The sequence below is a fragment of the Canis lupus genome, chromosome 2 (genome assembly GCF_048164855.1).
Source record: "Canis lupus baileyi chromosome 2, mCanLup2.hap1, whole genome shotgun sequence".
In the NCBI taxonomy this organism is placed as follows: domain Eukaryota; kingdom Metazoa; phylum Chordata; class Mammalia; order Carnivora; family Canidae; genus Canis; species Canis lupus.
In genome coordinates, this window is record NC_132839.1 from 9823222 (window position 1) to 9846654 (window position 23433).

At 34.3% G+C, this 23433-nt stretch overlaps 1 protein-coding gene and 1 long non-coding RNA gene across 7 annotated transcripts in view; one reads left to right on the top strand and one right to left on the bottom strand.

Annotated features, from left to right (window-relative positions):
* Positions 1-4667, top strand: part of SLCO6A1 (solute carrier organic anion transporter family member 6A1) — a 94614-nt gene extending 89947 nt beyond the window's left edge. For all 4 annotated transcript variants that reach the window (XM_072789411.1, XM_072789420.1, XM_072789401.1 and 1 more), the window contains 2 exons: positions 1526-1663; positions 4409-4667. In XM_072789411.1, the coding sequence (XP_072645512.1) occupies positions 1526-1663; positions 4409-4545 (275 nt within the window). In that variant the 3' untranslated portion in view covers positions 4546-4667. The remainder of the gene's footprint in view (positions 1-1525; positions 1664-4408) is intronic.
* Positions 2211-23433, bottom strand: part of LOC140612265 (uncharacterized) — a 28539-nt gene continuing 7316 nt past the window's right edge. Inside the window, exons 1-4 of one of the 3 annotated variants that reach the window (XR_012013551.1) lie at positions 5869-5926; positions 4320-4515; positions 3232-3400; positions 2211-2767 (exon numbers count right to left, since the gene is read on the bottom strand). This is a non-coding gene — a long non-coding RNA (uncharacterized lncRNA). Of the gene's footprint in view, positions 3401-4319; positions 4516-5868; positions 5927-23433 lie in introns of those variants that run through there. The other 2 variants (XR_012013548.1, XR_012013552.1) reach the window with 2 other exon arrangements.

Genomic DNA, 23433 nt, shown 5'->3' on the forward strand with positions numbered 1-23433 from the left:
AGATTTTTAAAAAATTGTTTATTTATTTGAGAGAGAGAGGGAGCATGAGCCGGGGGAGGGATAGAGGGAGAAGGAGAAGCAGGCTGTCTGCTGAGAGGGACTTCATGGGGGTTTGATGCTAGGGTCCCGGGATCATGACCTGAGGGAATGGCAGATGCTTAACTGAGCCAGTCTGGCATCCCCAAGAACAGATTTATAATGCAAGAAGGAACATAAGAAACAGCAAGTATTATTAACAGTATCTGCATCAGAAAGGAAGCCAGTGAGACTAATACATTTTTGATGGAAAAGGGTGGAATATGATATTTTAGATAGAGACTGGGTCTATATCCAACTGGATTTTGCCAACAGAGAATTTGAAGCAGAAGATAGAGATTATCTGATTTACATTTAAAAGATAACTCTGCTTCTGAGGGAGAAATGCTTATAGAAGATAAATGTGGGGAGGGAAAAAAGGCTTCTGTTGAAGTCTAAGTGGGAATTATATTAAATTGGATTCTGGAACTTGTAAAAGACACAGAGAAATCAACATATCCAAGATATGTTTGGAGTTAGTGTCACAAAGATTTATCATGGATTGGAAAAATATGATGGAAAACAGAAAAACATGAATAGTACATATAAATGTGTCACCTTGAGCAGTTATAAACAGAGTGCCAGCACTCAATGAAATTGGGGAAATCAGTAATGGATAGTGATCTTTGGCAGGAATCAAAAGTCGTAAAGCATGAGGGTCCTGACAGAAGGAAGGTGGTTAAGACATGTTAGTTCTAGGGCCTCTTTTCTAATGCCTTTGGGATTTTTTTTCCCTAAGATTTTATTTCTAAGTAAGCCCCATACCCAAAGTGGGGCTCAAACTCACAACCCTAAGATCAAGAGTCACATGCTCCAATGACTGAGCCAACCAGGCACCTGAGTGGCTTTTTTAAAAAAATCAGTTGTAATTCACTTTTAGCTGAAATTGTTGCTGAGTAGATGTTGTCTCTGGGAGTATATAAAGATTTCCCTCAGGCAGTGTACAACTGTTCCTCTAGATTTGAGGTCCTCTGAATCTAAGGGTGCTTACAAACATACCAAAGCATTTTCATTTTCAGGTATTTCTCTCAATATCTTGATAACAGATGTACACTGCAATACAAAACTATTCATTGATTGAAAATGACACAATTTGAAATCTTTGGAGGCACACTGAATTCACAAAAATAATATTTAATATCTGTTTTAAATACTTCCTCCTAAATTTTTATCTGAAAAATTAACAAAAGTTTTGAGATATCAAATAACATGTACACCATTCTAAAAATATGAAAGTAACTAATTTTTTATACCTACAGAGATAAGGATTTTTAAAAATACAGTCATTGCTTCGTTATTAATAATCCTATAAATAAATTCATAGCTAATTTTAAATGATATATTTAAATGTGATGATGACTAAATTTATGTTTAATTTTAGAATAAAAGCATTCTTATCCTTACTTGTAGTGTTTTTATGGAGAATTTACAATTAATGCATTTTTCACAGGGACTATACCTGGACCAATACTTTTTAGAATGGCAGGAGACACTTCTTGTATCTTTCGGGTGACTGAATACTGTGGAAACAAAGGAAATTGTTGGATCTATAATAAGTTAAAAATGGCCTACCTTATGGTAGGAATATGTAAGTGACACCTATTGAAGGAATATAGAAAAGTATAATTGTTTTAAAAATGTATAGTTGTTTACGGTAATGTGCAAGAATAATAAATTGTGGACAAATGGATACCTTGATGATTAAAGAAGCCTTATATAGAAAATATTTTAGAAATGTAAGTATTATAGTATTCACTTGAGTATTTGAGTCACTGCATTAAGTACACAATTGTTTCATGTTAGTCTTGAATAAAGGGTGGTAATTAGCAAAGTTTCAATTTAGAAATCAATTTTGTCCATATACAAACACAAACAAGTTGCTTGACCTTATGCCCGTTTCCATTTCATAGTAAAGGATTAGATAATTAAAAATATTTTTTCACACCCCTAAAAAGCATCAAGATATTCTTACCCTACTTTCATTAAGTTTCACTTATTTTATTTTATTTTATTTTTTTGCTTAATGATATAACAATCTACATAGCAAGCATTCATTATTTGTTGAATAAATAAGAGATACAGGGAATTAGGATATTATGGTGGTATGAGTTATGGTCAGTGTTGAGAAAGTCTAAATATTCTTGTATTACTTTGGAAAGTTCACTAGATTTTTCTGGATCTCAATTTATTCATCTGTAAGGTGAGGATGTTGGACTACACAATTTCTGAAATTTTAATCAGTACTAACATTTAATGATTTTATTGTATAGATGTTGGTGTGATAAATATTTAAGTGTTTATATGTTTTGTGACTTTAATGAGTGTGTTCATTCAAAGAAACACATAATAATAGATGCTAATATTTAATAGTAACAAACACCTCTGTGACATATCGTACAGTGGTTCCTTGTAATCCAAAAGTCAATTATCCAGCAAGTCTACTGACACTTGAATAAAGTAAAATTAAAAAAAAAACTATTAAAAAAGTAAAAAGATGACATTTAAGTAGTCAAAATTAATTTATCAGAGATAGTTCAACAAAACTAGGCTTGTTCATGACGAAGTCCTCTTAAGACACTGCTGAGTCTTTTAAATTTTATTTTAGATACAACTGTAACATGCTTATCTATTTTCAAACACAGCACGTAATTGAGAAAGCTGGTGAACTGCTGGGGATCCTGCTAAGGAGCTCCTAAAAGGAGATAGCAATAATAAAAAAAATAAGGAATTATGTCAGAAAAGGTAGAGGAAACTGCAATAGGAATATGCTTTTGTGGCAGTTAGTGTAAACTAGTCCATTTTAAAGTTCTAATCATCAAAAGAAATAATTGAAAGATAGCCACAGTGTAGAAGGTAAAATGTGAAAAAGAATCAATGTTCAAAATATATAAAGAACTCCCATAAATCAGTAATAGGGAAAGGATTGACAATGGAAAAATAGACCAAAGACTTGAAGGAACTCTTCACAAAAGTGGATAATGGAACAGTCAATAAACAATGGCTTGGATAAATTGTGATAAAATCAGCAATGGAAGAGTATACAACAATGAAAATGAAAGCTACACAGTTGCATAAATAATGAGCTAATCCTACAAACATAATGTTGAAGGAAAGCAAGAAGAAACAAATGATTATGCAGCGTGTGATTCCACTTACATAGTTTTGACCTGTTTTAAATATACTTCAGAAGCAAACAGAACTAACCCTTGGGTTAGTTACTGAGAAAACACGAAGGAAGGCTTTCTGGGTGTTGATGGTGTTTCATTCTTGATTCAGATGCTGGTCACACTGTGTTTAGTTGGTGAAAAATTTATCGAACAGTACCCTTTAAAAAATTGAGATGTAATTAAGATACAATTAGCATAGATCTCAGTGTTTGGTTTCATGGCCTTTCATAATTCAGTGCACCTGTGGAATCAGCACCTCGTCCAAGCAGAAATTTCCCCTGTGTCTCTTTTCAGTCAATTTCCAGATAAATCTCTTTCAGATTTCTATTATGTTGGTTCTGCATGTTCTAGCAATTTATGCAAATGGAATGCAGTATATACTGTTGTTATTGCTTTTTTTCTGTGTTGCTTACTATGCTTTGGGGGAGATTCAGCTGTATTATTCCATAGCAGTAGTTTGTGCTCTTAATAATTTCTGAATACTACTTCATTTTGTGAATATATTACAATTTATCCATTCTCAGTGTTGGGCTATTCTAAATGTGTGAAAATGGTGTTCTTATAAATGGCAGATTAATTAATGTTTCTTACTTTATCTTTTTTAACCATTATAATTGATATTGTCAGATAACTGATGTTCCCCTAAAATAATTTTTATTTTAATTTTCAGGGTTATTTTCATCCTAAGCTCAAGTACTTTTATATAATGCTTGTAATACATTAATTTTCTGAAACTTGAAAATGAATAAAAACCCTACGTAATCAACTACTTTTTCTAACATATTTGTTTGCATTTGGAAAATGGTATATATTTCAAAAAGACTACATGAAATGAATTATATAGGTTCCAGTCCCTATTGATATTTAAATTTTGAAAGCAGAAATATACTTTTAAGCTTTAGAATTAATTCATTCTATGAAATAATAACACACCTTGCATTTTCTTGGGATATATCTTCAAGAAATCTAAGTTTTTGTAAACATTAAAAATATCTCCTTTGAGTAATATAAATTTATGATACTAATTACATATTACAATTGGAAAATTGATATTTTATAGCAAGGAAATATACTTACCTTTTCTTTGGTATATGTCATTCTCTACAAACAATTTTGCTCTAAATAGATTGACACATCTGATGCTTGTATTTTTTTTTTTAATTCAGGTTCTATTTGCAAATTAATCACTATCTTCTTCACTGCTATTGCATTTTGCCTATATAAATGTTTATCAGAGGAAAACAGTGACACGCTGCATATACCTGTGAAGAATCTAAAAGTAAAAAGAAAGGGAAAGAACTAATTTATAACTGGATCGAAATGAAGAATTATACACTGTCAGTCCATCAATGGAATGCTATATTAATAAAATTTGAAATAATTACAATATAGTTACATGTTTAATAAATGAATGTGATTCATATGACCCCGTAAGTTTTATTATAATTTGAGTACAAGTATAATAATATGGTCTCTGTGTTTGGATTTTTAAAAGATATTGTAAAATACACATTTAATACTTTCTTTTTTTTTTTTTAAGATTTTATTTATTCATGAAAGACACAGAGAGAAAGAGAGAGGCAGAGACATAGGCAGAGGGAGAATGATGTGGGACTTGATTCCAGGACCCTGGGATCACAACCTGAGCCAAAGGCAGGCGCTCAACCACTGAGCCACCCAGTTGTCCCCACATTTAATACTTTAAATAGAAAGACAATACTATGAAAAAAAAAGATGAAGCAGAAGTGGGAAAATACACATAAGTTAATTATGACTACAAAAATATGTAATAATTATTAGCCTTTGTTTATATAGGACTACTTAGGTTTCATATAGTTTATTCGTACTACTTTTCATTTGGGCTGTGGATGTTTATTTATAAACTCAGTAATTTTTCAAGATAACATTAGATTTATCAATTCGATTCATATAAGGAGAAATTAATGTCCTATTTATTTCTCCAAAAGAAGACAGCTTTAAACCTTTTAAAAATTACCATTTTCTTTATCTTTTATTTCACCATGGAGAGGTTTCTTTGGAAACTTTCTCTGGTCAGCTGGCCAATGTGCAATACATATTTTTATGCTCCTTTAATTTTATCAGATGCAAGATTCAGTATGATCATATATTTTTACTATGACTTGAGTTTTATTGATAAAGACTATCTGATACCTGAACTGAGTTCCATTTTTGTGCTTTTATATTTCATTGTATGATAATTATAATTATTTCATGTGAAAAGATACTCAAATTTAAATGTAGAAACTGTCAACTATTTGTGGAATTTTTCTTAAGCTTAAATGTGTTTCTCTAGAGAGTTTTTATTACAATTATTTCATAAATCATTGTACATCCATCCAAATTATATAGCAATTTTCTAAATACTGGAATAAAAATCAGATTGTTATAAAACAAAAACTTCTCTACATTGTTTCTGTTGTTCTCTTGGGAGAAGAAACAACTGACAAAATTTCTCCTTTATTATGTACATTAGTCACTGACCCTGCATGTAAGGGTAGATAGACATTGCTCTATTCTTTTTTTTTTTTAATTTCTCCAAATTTTTAAATTAATTTCCAGTTAGTTAACATACAGTGTAATATTAGTTTCAGGTTATTTTGCTTACCATAATACTTTCAAGCCTCATCCATGTCACTACAAAGGGCCTATTCATGGTATTGGCTGTCAGAGAAAAGGTGAAGCAGTGAGTATTCGTATTTTACTATATATATTTCTTTCTTAACTTCAACGTGCACTTATGAAAACCTATAAACTAGTCTTTATGTGAAATTCTGCTTGGCTGCTTGACTCTTCTCTGTTGGGACCAGTATGATTGCAGGATATCTGTTGATCAGAGTGCGAAAACAGGAGTTTCTCCTTGAAAGATTCTCAAGGATCTACTGCTGTGCCCTACATTCAGAAAAAACCCCACACATGATGTTTACCTAAGTAGTAGAAATGTATCTATGGTGATCTGCATTTTCAGAATACCTTCTTAGGAAGCATTTCTCATGTTCTTAAAGTGTATAGGATTTCAAATATCAGTGAATAACAGTTTTTTCTAGGAAAATTAAAGTTTAATAATTTTGAGTTATTCATAAGCTTAATATTCTCTGTGTAAAGATTTTTTAAAATTTTTAAATTTTAATTGTTTTGTCTAAAGATACTGACTGAAAATTTATACAACCAGGAAAATAGGGTAAAACAATAATACTCAGATCCATTTTGCAAGTGCTTGTTGCACATGTGTGTGTATGTATATATTATCTATATATCTGTCTTTTTTCAAAAAACAAAGGTAAAACAAAAATCATAATAATTTGGGGAGTAGTGTTAAGACTTTAAATTTGATTATAGCTTCTTGATACTACAGAACATTTGTTTCTGTCACAAGCTAGTTTATAATGGATTGGTAAATAGAAAAATGATACAAGTTATAACCCAGAAGTTTCACTGGTTAACACCAAGTTAGCAGCGTTTTTTTTTTTTTTTTTTTTTAGATTTTATTTATTTATTCATGAGAGACACAGAAAGAGAGAGAGGCAGAGACACAGGCAGAGGGAGAAGCAGGCTCCATGCAGGGAGCCCGACGTGGGACCCGATCCCAGGTCTCCAGGATCACACCCTGGGCCGAAGGCAGGTGCCAAACTGCTGAGCCACCCAGGGATCCCCAGTTAGCAGCTTTTGAAACCATCAGGGGAATCTTTCTTACTATTAAAGAAAAGATCTTATCATTAAATAAAATCTTAAGAAAAAACAGCTAAAAATCATACAGGAGCAACTTCCTTTGAAATCAGTTTTGAATAGTTTAATGTTATCAAGAATCATTATGCTTTTTACAATGTTAACATATCCAGTGAGGCTGCAAGTTCAGGTGAAGATGCTGCAAAGATATTTCTATTTTTTTTTTTAAATGAGACTGATCTGTATTGGGAATTTTTGTCCTCAAAGAGCGATATCTTAATAGAAGAAGGTGAGCTCTGTGTTTAAATATAGGAAAGGTATCGCAGTACTGAGTGAAAATCTAGTGTGGATTTAATTGTGCTAAAATGTATTAGAATTGTGGTTGTTTTTGTTAGAACTCTGATTACAAAGTTGTAGTGGTTTACCTCTACATTGTTTTCTCCAGAAGACTAGTTATTTCTGGTGTTTGATTTTGCCTAAAGGGATGTTTTAAAGGAATATGCACGTGATATCATAGCAGAAATGCTAATATTTTTAGAATCGAGAGCTGCAAATTGCATGTTCTCCAAAATCTTAGGATAATTACCATGAAAATCCTAGTTCCTCAATCTTTTAAAAAATTAATTCTTATTAATATTGAAGATTTCCTGCTTTAACATCTAGCAATCTTCCATATGTAGTCTAGAAAAGTATCAAGTTTTGATTTATTAATGGCATATTTCCCTTCTCAGCACAAGAATTTACTCATTTTCCCCAATCTCTGTTAAGACATAATTGATATACAGCATTGTATAAGTTTACGGTATACAGCATGACTGGATTTATATATACTGTGAAATGATTACCAAAATAAGTTTAGTTAACATCCATCATCTCGTATAAATACAAAAAAAAAAAAAAAAAAAAAAGAAAGGAAAGCAATGTTTTTTGTCTCATGATGAGAACTCTTAGTATCTCCTAACTTTCAAATATCCTATGAGCAGTATTAACTGTAGTCATCGTGTTGTAGATTATTTCCCCAGTACTTCCTTATCTTACAGCTGGAAGTTTGTATATTTGACCATTTTTGTCAGATTTCCATACCCCTCCCCCATTTATGGTAAGCACAAACCTAATCTCTCCTCCTATGAGTATTGTGGGGGTTTTTTTGTTTGTTTTGTTTTTTAAAAAAATTTATTTAAGAGAGAGAGAAAGAGAGAGAGAGAGCGCACATGAGTTGGGCAGAGGCAGAGGAAGAGGAAGAAGCAGATGTCCCTTGGAACAAGGAGCCTGACATGAGGCTTGATCCTAGGGTCTCAGGATCCCATCTGAGCCTAAGGCTGAGGCTCAACCAACTGAGCTATTCCGGTGCCCAGGATGGTGGCTTTTGTTGTTGTTGTTTGTTTTATATTTCACACATAAATGAGATTATAAAGAATTTGTTTTTCTCAGAGGCGCCTGAGTGGCTCAGCTGGTCGAGTGCCCAACTCTTGGTTTCAGTCCAGGTCATGGTCTTGTGGTTATAGGACTGAGCCCCACGTTAGGCTCTGTGCTCAGTGTGGAGTCCGCCTGAGATTCTTTCTCCCTCGCTTTCCCTCTTCTGCCTTTCCCTTTCCCCCCCTCCTCTCTCTAAAAATTAATAAAATCTTAAAAAAAGAATTTGTCTTTCTCTGTCTTATTTCACTTAGCCTAATGCTCTCCAGGTCTACCCATGTTATCACAAATGAAAGGATTGCTATCCTTTTTTGTGGCTGAATAATATTCTATTGTGCATACACAGCCTCTGTATCATTGATGGACACTTGTTTCCATGCTTTGACTGTTAGAAATAATAATGCTATGAACACAGGAGAGCAGATACCTCTTTGAGAGTGTATTTACTTATTTTGGATATGTTTCCAGGAGTGGAATTATGGATCATCTGGTAGTTCTATTTTAAGTTTTGAGTGACCTTCATACTGTTTTCCATAGTAGGTGTACCAATTTATAATTGTACTAATGTGAACGAGGGTTTCTTTTCCCCACAAACTCATCAGCATTTGTTACCTCTTATCTTTTGACGATAGCCATTCCAAGAAGCATGAAGTGATACCTCAGTGTGGTTTCAATTTGCACTTCCCTGATAGTTAATGATGTTGCACATGTTTTCATGTATCTGTTTGCTATCCGTACATCTTCTTTGGAAAAATGTCTATTCAGATACTCCGCCCATTTTTAAATTGGAATGTTTGTTTGGCTATTGAGTTGTATGAGTTCTTTTTATATTTTGAATATTAATCCCTTATCAGTTAATTATATAATTTGCAAATATCTTTCCAAATGGTAAATTGTCTTTTCATTCTGTTGATCATTTCTTTTGCTGTGCAAAAGATTTCTAATTTGATGTAGTCCCACTTTTTAATTTTTAATATTGTTGCTTATGCTCTAGGTTACACATGCAATAAAATCATTGCCAAGACCTATCTCAAGGAACTTTTTTTCTATGTTTTCTTCTAAGGGTTTTATAGTTTCTGGATTTACATTCAACTCTTTTTTTTTTTTTTTTAATTTTTATTCATGATAGTCACAGAGAGAGAGAGAGAGAGGCAGAGACACAGGCAGAGGGAGAAGCAGGCTCCATGCACCGGGAGCCCGACGTGGGATTCGATCCTGGGTCTCCAGGATTGCGCCCTGGGCCAAAGGCAGGCGCCAAACCGCTGCGCCACCCAGGGATCCCTACATTCAAGTCTTTAACCCATTCTAAGTTAATTTTTAAAAGTGGTGTTAAGTAGGGATCTAGTTTCATTTTTTTATATGTGAATATCCAATTTTCTCAGCATCATTAAATGATGAAATGAGGAGAAATACTCATTTGTCCATTGCGTATTCTTGAACTCTTTGTCAAATATTAATTGATCATTTATGCATAGGTTTATTTCTGGGTGCTTGATTATGTTCCATTAGTCTATGTGTTTGTAGTTATAGCAGCACCATACTGTATGGATGGTTCTCCTGACCTCAGTGTGCATCTTTATGACCATTATTTTGAACTTTTTAATGATTTGGTAATAGAAACCATACTACTATGAAAATGAATGAAATTGATGTGTTGCTATCAAAATGAATAAGCCTTACAAAATTTTGTCAAAACTGCCAAATTGCAGACTATATATGTATATTTATAATATTCAGTATTACTTATGGGCATATACATCTGTAATAGACTTATAAAAAATTTAAAGGAATGATAAAACATCAGATTTAGCAGCAAAGTTAACATGCTGCATTGCTTATCTAGTGGGAGCAAAATAAACTTTTTCCTCAAATTTGAAAAATAATATAAAAAAAAGCTCAACCTGACTTGCTTTAGTCCGGTTGGACAGATTTTAGTTCTATGCCCACACCTGGAACAGTAACAGTTGCAAAGGTAATAATAACCAGACTGACTTAAATTTGAGCTCCTAAATTATTTTCCAAGGTGAATATAATTGCTATGATTATATGATATAATCACGCCCTAGCCCTGGAATTGAATGTGAAATCAGCTTCTCCAGGTCCACAGGAAATTTGGGAGAGGCATTAAGTGTTACAGTGACCAAGACTATAGTAGTAATGGATTATGGATACAAGGTGAATGGTGAGGGATGAGAGGTGAGGGAGTGAGAGAAGGGGAAGAAAGAAAGAATTGAGGTGGATGGGGAGATGGAGAGAGAGAGGGAGGGAGGGAGATTAAACTTGGTACCCTTGTAGTTAGCTTGTACGCTTTTATTTAGGGTGTTAACATTAATAAGTGAAGCATAGGAGGAATGGAGGATTTAGAAAAGGAGATGAGTTCAATTTTGAACATATTGATTTTGAGGTACCAATGAGACAGCCAAATGCCATTTGGCAGTTGAAGATAAAGATGTAAAGCTAAGGAGAGAGATCTCAATTGGAGTCATATTTAGGGATCATCAATACAACAATAATTATTTGATCCATGGGAAAAAAAAAGATAAATTTGCTCAAAAAGATAAATTTGCTCAAAAAATTTGCTCAAAAATTTGTCTACTACAAACTGAGGAATTTTGAAGAATATAACATGTAATAAATGTCTAGAGGAAGAGACTAAGAAGGAAACGCAAGAAGAAAACCAGAGCTGAAGTCAGTACAATAAAGGCAAGGATAGAGGGCATATGAAGATGATGGGAGCTGTCAAAATTGCCACATGTTGCTGAGAATTCAAGGGAAGTAATGATAATGTTTACTGGATTTAGCAACCAAGAGTTTGTTGGAAAGTACAATGAGAGAAATTTCAGAGAATTATAGGAGCAGAAGTCAGATGGCAATAGGGTAAGAAATGTGTTGGAGATGAGCAATTGGACACATCAAATGTAAATAAGATCTGTAAGTTTAGCTGTGAAAAAAAAAGTATAGCTGTGAACAGAAGATACAAGCCTGTAGTTGGCTGCAGTGCTCAGGTTTGTTGAGGGTGGCCGATGAAGTAATTGTTGCTATAAGCGTTGTGACGGATGGCTGGAGCATGTTCAAAAGCTGATAGGAAGAGATTGGGGTCTAAGAACAAGAATTTAGTTAGTAGAGCAAGATCACTAAGGAGGGGGTGGGATGGGTTACAAAGCACAGGACAAAGGATTAGCTTTAGTAAAGAGAAAAGAATTCTTCCTTTGCGACAGAGGGCACAAAGGAAGGGATGGGTGCAACTGTGGGTAATTTTGTAGATTTGATGGCTGGAACTTGAGCTCGTGCAATCTTCTGAATGTGTCTCCTCTCCTTACAATCATTTCCTCATGATCTAACCTTTGCAACCTATGTTCTGTTACATAAACAGCATGATACCTCTCTAACTAGTCTCTTGTTTTTTTTTCTTCTTCCAACACACTCTCTTCCCTGTTGTGAAAGGAGTCTTTTTAAAATGTCAGTCTGATCATGTTATGCAATGAGTTGTAATTGTTTACGTGCCTGGCTCTTTTCTAGATAAGGAGACTATGAAGGGAAGTATTGTGTCGTTCATTACTCTGTTCTCAGACTTTTTTTATGTAATGAATGTTCAAAAGATATTAGTTGGGTGAATAAATGGCTGGTGACTTTATCTCTAATGCCATTGGCACTAAAGTGTTTGTCTTTTATTGAGATTATCAGAAAGATAGATTGCTGAATACAAGTATAAAATCTTCTGTGGGTGGGACACCTGGGTGGCTCAGGGGTTGGGCGTCTGCCTTCAGCTGGAGTTTTGGGTGTGATTCTGGAATTTTGGGATCAAGTCCCACATCGGGCTCCCTGAGTGGAGCCTGCTTATTTTCTGCCTATGTCTCTACTTCTCTTGGTGTGTCTCACGAATAAATAAATAAAATCTTAAAAAAAATCTGCAGGACTTTGAGAATTCACAGTTAAGATATGAAGGACTTCATTTCAAAGCCACTTCCCCACTTGCTCAAGTCTCCCTCACTTTCTATTTAAAAGCCTATTTCAGCAAAGTTTATTGAGTTTTAGGTTGAATTGTGCCTCCACAAAAGGTATATTTGAGTCCCAACCTGTAGTACCTGTAAATCTGACCTTCCTGGGAAAGAAGACCTTTTTAAAAATTTTTTTGTTTTATTTAAGTAATCTCTACACCCAATGTGGGACTCTAACTTATGTTATGATCTTGAGATCAAGAGTTACATGCTCTTCTTTTTTTTTTTTTTTTAAGATTTTATTTATTTATTAATGAGAGACACAGAGAGGGGGCAGAGACACAAGCAGAGGGACAAGCAGATTCCATGCAGGGAGCTCCATGTGGGACTCTATCTTTGGACTCCAGGACCACGCCCTGAGTCGAAGGCAGATGCTGAGCCACTCAGGCATCCCAAGAGTCACATGCTCTTCTGACTGAGCCCACCAGGCATCCTGGGAAATAGAGTCTTCGAAGATGGAATCAAGTTAAAATGAAATTGTTGAAATTGTACTGGATTAAGGTGGGCCCCAATCCAATGACTGGCATCCTTCTAAGAAAAGGGAGATTTGGGCACAGAACACACAGGGGAGAACACTCTATGAATAAGGGAGAGATTGGAGTGATACATCCAAAAGCCAAGGAACACCAAGCGTAGGTAGGAAAACTTCTTCCCTACCGCCTCCAGAGGGACATGGCCTTCCTGATACCTTGATTTTGAACTTCTAGCCTTTAGAATTGTGAGAGAAATTATGTTGTTTTAGCTACCCAGTTTGTGGTACATTGTTATGACAGCCCTAGGAATCTAATATACTATATATATATATATATATATATATATAATTTTTCTATTTTTCTTGATTAGATTTATTTCAGGAATCTTATGAAACTTCCAACTTAGGTAAGTCTTTGCACTTCTTGAATGAAAGTTTCTCACTCATCCATCCAGGGAGATATTCTTTCCTATTACAACATAAAGTTCAAACAACAACACTGCAATAACTTTATTATCTTTAGAACAAAAATGCACTAATCCCAAGGCTCTGGGCTTTTTTTAATTTTTAAAATTTTCCTCTATGACTTTCTTTTTTATTTCAATGTTGTTGTTCCAATTAATCTGTTTAAATTGCTATGTTTAAAACTCAGGAAACTACAACTAAGTACGTGGTGGGAAAGATCTGCCACCAGTCATGGACCTCACAAAGAAATTTTACAATGTAGTCTCCATGTTATATGATTTCATTAGAGTCATAAGATAATAAAACTGTGAAACCTCTGACCTTCAAACTACTTCACTATGGAAGCTTACAAAAAAACAAAAACAAAAACAAAACAAAACAAAAGAACCCTTCCATGAGAGTTTGTTTTCAAACTACAAAGGTATGTCTGTCTTACTTTTATTGAACCTAAAGACAATAAAAGGGCACGTTAGTATTTCTTTAAAGATATTTTATCAATTTAAAATATGTAAAAATGTAATCCTTTTTTCAGTAGTAAACATTTGGGATTGTATTAGAACAAACACCTAACTTTTTAACTAAGTTTTAATGGGTATATTTCAATGTATGCAAAATCGTTTCAAAAGAATGAATATAAATTGAACTTTTATGTCATGAGCTGGCAAATGAAATCACTGTTAAATTTAGTCATGTGATATGAACCAAGGCAATTAAGGATAATAAAGACCAACAAGAGATATGGTTTCTGGTTTTTCACTTACTATAAAGTATTACAAGTTAATTCATCTTACAATATATGGTGCTGAATTATCTAAAGTGATTATTGTCATATACTATTTTTAATATATAATTTTGCTTTTTAAATATTTTTTTTATTTATTCATGAGAGAGAGAGAGAGAGAGAGAGGCAGAGACACAGGCAGAGGGAGAAGCAGGCTCCATGCAGGAAGCCCGATGTGGGACCCGATCCCGGGACTCCAGGACCACACCCTGGACTGAAGGTGGTGCTAAACCACTGAGCCACCTGGGCTGCTCATATTTTATCATTTTAAAGTAGGTAAAAATGTAATCTGTTCTCTGCATCTCTGAGTTGTATTATTTTAGATTCCACATGTAAGTGAGATCATACAGTATTGGTCTTTGACTTTTTTCACTTAGCATATTCCCTGACAGAATTTCCTTCATTTTTGCGAGTAAATTAAAATTCCATTATATATAAAAATATGTATGAGTTAATATATATGCATATAAATATATAAAATAATAATACAAATATATCACATTTTCTTTATTTTTTCTTCCATTGGTGAATAGTTGTTTTCATATCTTGGCTATGGTAAGTAATGATGCAATAAACATAGAAATGCAGATACCTCTTGAATATACAGTCTCTGACTTGCAATGGTTTGACTTTTTCTGCTTTGTTATGGTGCAAAATATACATTCAATAAAAACTACACTTCAAAGATTTAAGATACTAACCCTTTATCAGATATGTCATTTGCAAATATCTTCTCCCATTCTGAAGGCTGACTTTCAGTTGTGTTGATTGTTTCCTTCACTGTGGAGAATCACTAGATTCTATTCCTAAATCTAATATCACACTATATGTTCACTCACTGGAATTCAAATAAAAACTTGAAACTACAATAAAATAAAATAAAATAAATACCATACTTTGGATTTTTATCTTTCCTGGCTAGTGATATGTAGTATCACTCTCTTATGCTGCTGGGCTGTGGCAGTGAGCTATAGCTCCCAGTAAGCCATGCCATCATAAAGTTGAACAACCCATACAGTGACAACCATTGTTTTTTACTTTCAGTACAGTATTCAATACATTATATGAGATATTCAGCACATAATTATAAAATAAGCTTTGCATTAGATAATTTTGCCCAAATGTAGTTCTAATGTAACAAATATAGGTTTCTAAGCATGTTTAAGGTAGGCTAGATAAATTATGATGTAAACTAGGTGTCATAAACAGAGTTTTGACTTAGGATATTTCTAACTTATAATGAGTTTATGCGGAGGTAACCTCATCATAAATTGCGGAAGACCTGTAGTGGTTTCATTTCCTTTGGATATATACATATACCCAGAAGTGGGATTGCTAGTTCATAAAGTAGTTTTATTTTTAATTTTTTGAGGAAGCTCCATACTGTTTTCCATCGTAGTTGTGTCAATTTACATACATTCCTGTCTGCAACGCACAAGGGTTCTCCACATCCTCATATTTCTTATCTCTTTAATAATAACTATTCTAACAAGTTTGAGATGACTCATTGTGGTTTTGATTTGCATTTCCTGATGGTTAGTAACGTTGAGCACCTTTTCATGTACCTGTTCGTCACTTAAATATCCTCTTTGGAAAAATAACTATTTAGGTCATCTTGCTCATTTTAAAATCAGATTATTTGCTTTTTTTGCTATTAAGTTGTATGAATTTCTTATCTATCTTGTATATTAATCTCTTATCAGATGTATGGATTGCAAATTTTTTTGTTCATTTGTAGGCGGCCTTTTCATTTTTTTTTGATTACTTTCACTGTGCAGAAGCTTTTTAGTTTGATGTAGTTGCACTCTTGTTGCTTAAGGTTTTGGTGTCATATCCATAAAATCATTGCTAAGATCACTGTCAAAGAGCTTTCTCCCTATGTTTTCTTGTGGGAGTTTTATGGTTTCTCATTTTTTTTTTTTTTTGGTTTCTCATTTTATATTTAAGACAATTAATGGCTAATTTTATCCTAGGGATTTGAATCAAGAAAGTTAGATAAGAGTTTGAACTGGAAAAGAATAGGTAAGAGAAACAGCACCACAGTTTAACAGACATTTCTTAAAACCTTTTGTAATGTCTTAAGGGTTATGGATGTCCTTGGGAGTATCAATCTCAAACAAGAATTTGGGAACAGTGAATTTAGAAACCTGATTTAGGACAACTACTTACTATATATAGGCTCTTCTGTGAAATAACTGAAAACATCTGGTCTAGCTGGAAGTAAAGCCTGGAGCCCATTTTCTGTAAGTGGAATTTCACTACAGAGAACATAGGATGTATATGATCATGAAATGAAAGAGTCAGGGAATCGTGACTATAACAACAACAATGCCAATTAGGGATGTATTTTTCTTGCAAAGTGGAAAGGCTCACCACTGCTTTTCAACATTATACTGCAAGTTCTAGCTAATACAATAAGACAAGAAAAAGAAGTAAAAAGTATACAGATTGGGAAGGAAGAAATAAAGGTGTCTTTATTCACAGATGATGTACTCATTTATGTAGACAATCCAAAAGAATTGACAAGCTCTCAGAACTAATAAGCAATTATAGCAAGGTTACAGAATATAGTTAATATGCAAAAGTTTATCAGTTTTCTATATACCAACAATGAACAAGTGGTATCTGAAGTTAAAAACACAATACTATGTATGTTACCAAGAAAAAGAAAAGAAACTCTATGGTATAAAGCTAACAAGATATGTATAATGTCCATATGAGGAAAACTGCAAAACTCTGATGAAAGAACAAACTGAGATATATCCCATGTACATGGATAAGGAGACTCAACATTATCAATATTGCAGTTCCTCCCAAGTTAATCCTTAGATTAAATATAATTTCAACAAACTATTTTATGGATCTTACAGACAGAATCTAAAGTTTACATGGAGAGCAAAAAGACTCAGACTTGCCAATGAATCTTTGAAGGAGAAGAACAAAGTTGCAGGACTGATGCTATCTGATTTCAAGACAATATAAAACTAAAGTAATCAAGATAGTGTGGTATTGGTGAAAGAATAGACAAAAGATTAGTGGAACATAATAGCCCAGAAGTAGAGCTACATAAATTTATTTTTGACAAAGGAGCGAATGTAGTATAATGGAGCAAAGATAATCTCTTCAAATAACGGTGCTAGAACAACTGAACATCCTCATGCAAAGAAATTAATCTAGACACAGACTAAATAACCTTTATGAAAATTAACTTTAAATGAATCACAGACCTAAATGTAAAATGCAAACCTACAAAACTCATAAAGGATACCTAGATTATCTTGGGTATATTGTTGACTTTTAAGATTAGATTAAATATCAAAGGTACAATCCGTGAAGGCAATAATTGATAAGCTGGATTTAATTAAAATTAAAACTTTCTGCTCTGTAAAAGACGATGAAAAGATGAACCACAGACTGGAAGAAGATATTTGCAAAAGGACTGATAAAGTACTGATATCCAAAATATAAAAGAACCCTTAAAACTCAACAATAAGGAAACAACCTGGTTTAATGAGCCAAAACTTTGACAGATATCTCACCAAAAAAGATATACAATGGTAAATAAGCCTATGAAAAGATGTTCCACATCATTTGTCATCAGGAAAATACAAATTAAAATGAGAAACCACTATATACCTATTAGAAGGTCAAAAATTTGTAGTACTGACAAACCAAATTCTGAGAGAATGAAAGCAACAGGAATTCTCATTAAATACTGGTGGGGGCAGCCCCGGTGGCTCAGCGGTTTAGCGCCGCCTTCAACCTAGGGCCGTGATCCTGGAGTCCCAGGATGAGTCCCACATTGAGCTCCCTGCAGGGAGCCTGCTTCTCCCTCTGCCTGTGTCTCTGCCTCTCTCTCTCTGTGTCTCTCATGAATACATAAATAAAGTCTTTAAAAGAAATTACTGGTGGGAATTCCAAATTGCACAGCCAGGTTGGAAGATAGTTTGGCAGTTTCTTAGAAGAGTAATCATACTCTTATAAGATTCAGCAATCATACTCATCGGTTTTTACTCAAAGGAGTCAAAAATTTGTATCTGCACAAAAGCCTGTACACGTAAGTTTACAGCAGATTATCCAGAGTTAATTATCTTGGAAGCAAACAAGCTTATGGATAAATAAACTGGTACATCCAGACAACGGAATATTATTCAGTGCCAAAAAAAAAATGAGCTATCATGCCATGAAAAGATATATGGAGGAAATTAAATATATATTATTAAATATATTTATATATTTATATTTTATATTTATAGGTATATTCAAATATACATTAGTAAGTGAAAGAAGCCAATGTGAAAAGGCTATAAACCATATGGTTTCAACTATATGACATCCCAGGAAAGGTAAAACTGTGGAAATATTACTAGTGTGAATAGTTGCCAGAGGCTAACGGGGAGGGAAGTGTGCATAGGCAGAGCACAGATAATTCTTAGGGCAATGACACTGTATGACATTATAATGGTGGATACATATCATTAGAAATTTGTCCAAATCCATGAAATATACATCAAGAGTAAACCTAAAGTAATTTATGGTCTTTGAGTGATAATAATTTGTCAGTGTAGTTTCATCACTTGTAACAAATGTGCTAATCTGCTGAGGGATGTTGATAATGGAGGAGGCTACGCATGTGAATGTAGGACAGGGGCTAGGGTTTACATGGAAAATCTTGTGCTTCCTCTCATTTTTTTGTGATAAACCTAAAACACAGCCCTAAAAAATAAAATCTATTATAAAGAATTTACTCCTGACATATAAGACTATTTTTTCCCATATAATTACTCATTTCCCCCTCCTTTTCTTCCTGACTCATTTCATGCTGGGTGTAGCTAGTTTTGTCTTCATGTGTATGACTTTGCCACTCTAAGTAAATGTCATACTCCTTAAGGGAAGGGGTTCTCTTTTATTCCTTTAAATTTTCTTTCTTCCAAGTACATAGATGCCTTGCTCTCTCTCTGTTTGTAAATAAAATATAAGAAAATGTTTACTCTTCAGAATAAGGTTCAATATTATTTTCCCTTTCACTTGTATTCTGTATTCTATAATTTTTCTTCAGCAATGCTGACATCATTACTATTTTTTGATTAATGTGATTTTTAGCACTTCTTGCTTCTAAAAGCATTGGAGACAGCCAGTAGCATTTTCTCTTTTAAGGAGAAAAAACTTATAGGACTCCTTAGGAAAACAGGATTTACTTGTTCTGGAAACTGATACTGAAATGAGTATTACTGAGTTATTTCTTCCTTGTCTCTAAGACTAAAAAGAAAACATCTTATGTTACTTCATTCTCATGAACTAATAAAAGAAAGTATGTTCTTAAAGTTTTCAAATGTGAATTTTATATAAAAGTCATTGCATAATATAATAAGCATTATTTTAAATAGCAGGTATGTTAAAGCTGCACAAGTGTTTTTCATATCCTATTGTGTAGGCAAAATGATGGCTCCTCCAAAACATCTATCTCCTGATCTCTGGAGGCTGAAGATGGAATTACGGTTCTAATTAGGTGACCTTAACATAGAGGGATTATCCTGGATTTTCTAAGATAAATGTAATCACAAGGATCCTGAAATGTGGAAGAGAGAAGCAGGAGAATCAGTCAGAATGATGTGATGTGATAAACACCGAACTGCCTATTTCTTGCTTTGAAGATAGGAGGGAGGGGGGGCTATGAGACAAAGATTGCCAACACCTTAATTATAATCCAGCAAGGCCTCTTTTGCATTTCTGACCTTCACATTGTAAAATAATCGATTTTTATTGTCTTAAAGTCACTAGTTGTGGTAATTTGTTAAAGCAGCTATAGGAAACTAATCACACCTATCCATATCAGCCTTCAAAAACACTTAAAGGAATGACACTATCATAGATATAATGTTCGTCAAATATTGTATTTCCTCCCCTCGCTGACATTTTCCGGTCACCTCGAAGTTAGATGTTACTCATTCTGGCCAATGAAATGTGAGAAAAAGTGCAATGGGTCTCTTTCAGATCAGATTATTTTCTTCTGCTTGTATGGTTCAGATGGTACAACTAAAGTGGTAGGTTCTTGATCACCCCGGGGCCACAGAGTGTATACGTAGAGCAACCACTCTCAAATCCTTATTGAACATATAGTGAAGCTACACAAAAACTTTTTATTATGTTAAGCCCCCACAATTGGAGTGGCAATTTGTTTCTGCAATAGGACATAGTTCATCCTTTAAAAAAATACAGATACCAAGTTATAGCTTAGTAAAGATCAGGGACTAAGTTTCTCTGATTTCTACAATTCTGGCTTAAAGATAGAGTTTACAGTATTTAAAAGATGGTCTTTTAAATCCTATCTACATGGTCTATTACATCCTATCTACAGTTTTAGCACAAGATTTCCAATTCCAAATTGTGCTCTCTGGCTACAGACTAAAAGGAAGACCGGGTATCTTCCTGAAAAAACTTAAAAAAAAAAAAAAAAAAAAGCCATACCTTCTTTATGAATGGTGGTCGTGGTCAGTAGCAGAATAAGATGCAGTTATTCACATTAAAGATGGTGTTTTATTTTTGCTTAGAGGTAATCCCATCTTTTCATGAAAGTGCCTGAACCAGGGTCTATTGTAATGCCTGGCGATGACCCAGCATTTTTCTTAAAGAGCTTTAAGCCTCTCATATGCCTGAACAACTATTTCTTTAGAAGTTAAGAGTTCTCTAAAAACCAAGAGTTATGACTTTATCTTAGCCTGGAAGTTTTTAAAGGCAAGTTGTTGCTGTTTGATCCAGTTAATTATAGAAGAACTTCAGTGTGAATTTGTTATGTAAATTAACTGAAGGTGGACCATAGGTTGTATATTTCTTCACAGAGCCCGGGAGCTTATCAACCCAAAGACCACTAGGTGCCAAACTAAAATTTTTACACATCCAATGTTTTTAGCATAGCCCAAGTAAACATATTTTTATTCATTCTGAGCTGGTTTGCTTTGCATATCATGGAAAACTACGTCTTGCCATAATTACACTCTGTAGGTATAAAACATTGCAAGCTACTGCTGCCCTGTGGAGCTCTGTGATCCAGACTTCCTGCTCAGCTGTTGAGTGATATCACCTATCTATCATATGGTTGTCGTTAGGATTCAGTTTTTTGAGGGAGGTTTGACCAAGGGCCTCAGTGACTCACTAACTTTTGACTAGATGCAACTCTCAGTTCCTTGTCATGTGGGCCTGTCCGTGTGGGCTCACATTATAGACCTTGCTTCATTAGAGCAGCAAGCTAAAAGAGCCACAGAGTAAGTACAAGCAAAATAGTTTTCTATAGCCTAGTCTCAGAATGGACATCACATCAGGGTTGTTTTTTTTTTTTTTTTTTGTAGTCTTGAAGTCTTAATTTTTACACTTATTTTGCCATTAATTCATAGGAAATGGATTCCATCAGCTCAGGCTCCTTTCCATTGGTTCTCACCAAGTATGCGGCTCTGGGTGGAGCAGGTTGGCACTTCAGTTGAACCCAAATACTTTTTTTGCTTCCTTCTTTTTCTGGTCACTTTCCTTCACACACTTCAAGAAGCAATCTTGGCTCTTTGAGTGCTTAATACACTTGATATGTACGTTAATTCCCTTGACAAGAATCTCGCCTTTAACTTGTTTACAACAATGCCAAAATCATGCTGGGTAACACTGTACATGGTAACGTTTGCCATGGTAACACTGTGGAGTGTTCCTTTTTGAACAGTGTCTACTCCCTTGATGTCTACAATATCACCTTTCTCGTGGATTCATATATATGAAGCCAAAGGAACAACTAAGTGTTTCCTAAAAGGGCTAGAGAACATACAATGGGTACCTCTCCTCTTTCCCTTTATGTTAGTCATCTTGGTGACTTACTGGAAGATGGTGTTTCTGGCTGAAAGGCAACATCATTTAAAAAAATTTAAACATTTTAAATTTATTTTAGAGAGAGAGAGAGAGAGCGAACAGAAGGTGAAGGGCAGAGAGAGGGAGAGGGAGAGAATCTCAAGCAGACTCCCTGCTGAGTTTGGAACCCACATGAGGGTGATCTCAGGACCCTGAGATCATGACTCTGAGATCATGACCCAGAGTCAGATGCTTAACTGACTGAACCACCCAGGCACCCCATATCTCAATACTTTTTTAAAAAGTTAAACTATAACTTCATTCTGATATCACAAGTTTTCCCACCCATATGCTTCTATTTTAGGACCTAATTCGATATGTCACATTGTGTTTTGTCATGCCTCCTTAGTCTCCTTGATCTGTGATCATTCTATCCTTGCGTTTCATGAACTTGACATTTTTTTTAGAATAACTGGTGGTTTTTGGTAGAATGTCCCTCAATTTGGGTTTAATTGATATTGTTTCATGATTATGCTGAAGTTTTACATTATGGGAAAGATTTCACACAGAGGTGATCTTCCCTTTGCTTTGGATCATATCATGGATACATGATGTCATTATACATCACTAGTATTGTTAACCTTGATGATTTGGTCAAGTTTGTATAAACCAGGTTTCAGTCCAGCAAAGTTCCTTTTTTTATCATTTCACCCCTGCCATTTTTGGAATATTTTGTATGTTGGAGACAAGTTGTTACTTTTAGCCAGTACACACAAGGGAAGGGGATGACATAATGGCCTAAGTACCAGAAGACAGGGTTCATTGAGAGCAATTTCAGAAACCGCACATCATACTATGAAAGGAAATGCAGGCATACAGTTGTAGGTAAGGTAAGGATGTAGTGGGTAAGGTAAGGATGCAATAATGTACATAAATGACGCAACATGTTTCTGTCAAGATGAAAGGTAGCTATTATGATAATTATTACAATAATTGTTTTGTGGCTCTCAAGTTGACTCATTCAACAAATGTTCGTGGAACTCTTACTAGGCTAGAACTGGAAATACAAAACTCTGGTTTTGGAGGATAATAATAAACAGGTTAAAGGGAATATTTGTGAATGATAACAAATGATATAAGGAAAGCAATCAGGACAAGGCAACACAGAATGTGTATCTGTGTGCATGCCTGATGACTACTTCAGTCAAACAGAAAAAGCCTTCCTGAGATGACATTTATGCTGAGATTGAATGCTCAGAAAACATCAGCTTTACAAGATCCTGGAAAGTAACATCCCAGGAAGAGAGAAAAGCAAGTTCGAGAGCCACAAGGTGGAGAAGAGTTTGCTATGTGAAGGAAATAGGAGAACCTCATGACTAAAGCATATTTAGCAAGGGATAAAGTGCCGTGGACTAATGTTGGAGGTAGGCAGGGGCTAAAATAAATAGGACCTTGTAGGCCATGCGAAGAACATCATTTTACTCTAAGTATGATGGAAAGTATTGGAGAGTTTTATGAAAGGTAATAAAAAGATCTTATTTTTACAAATTT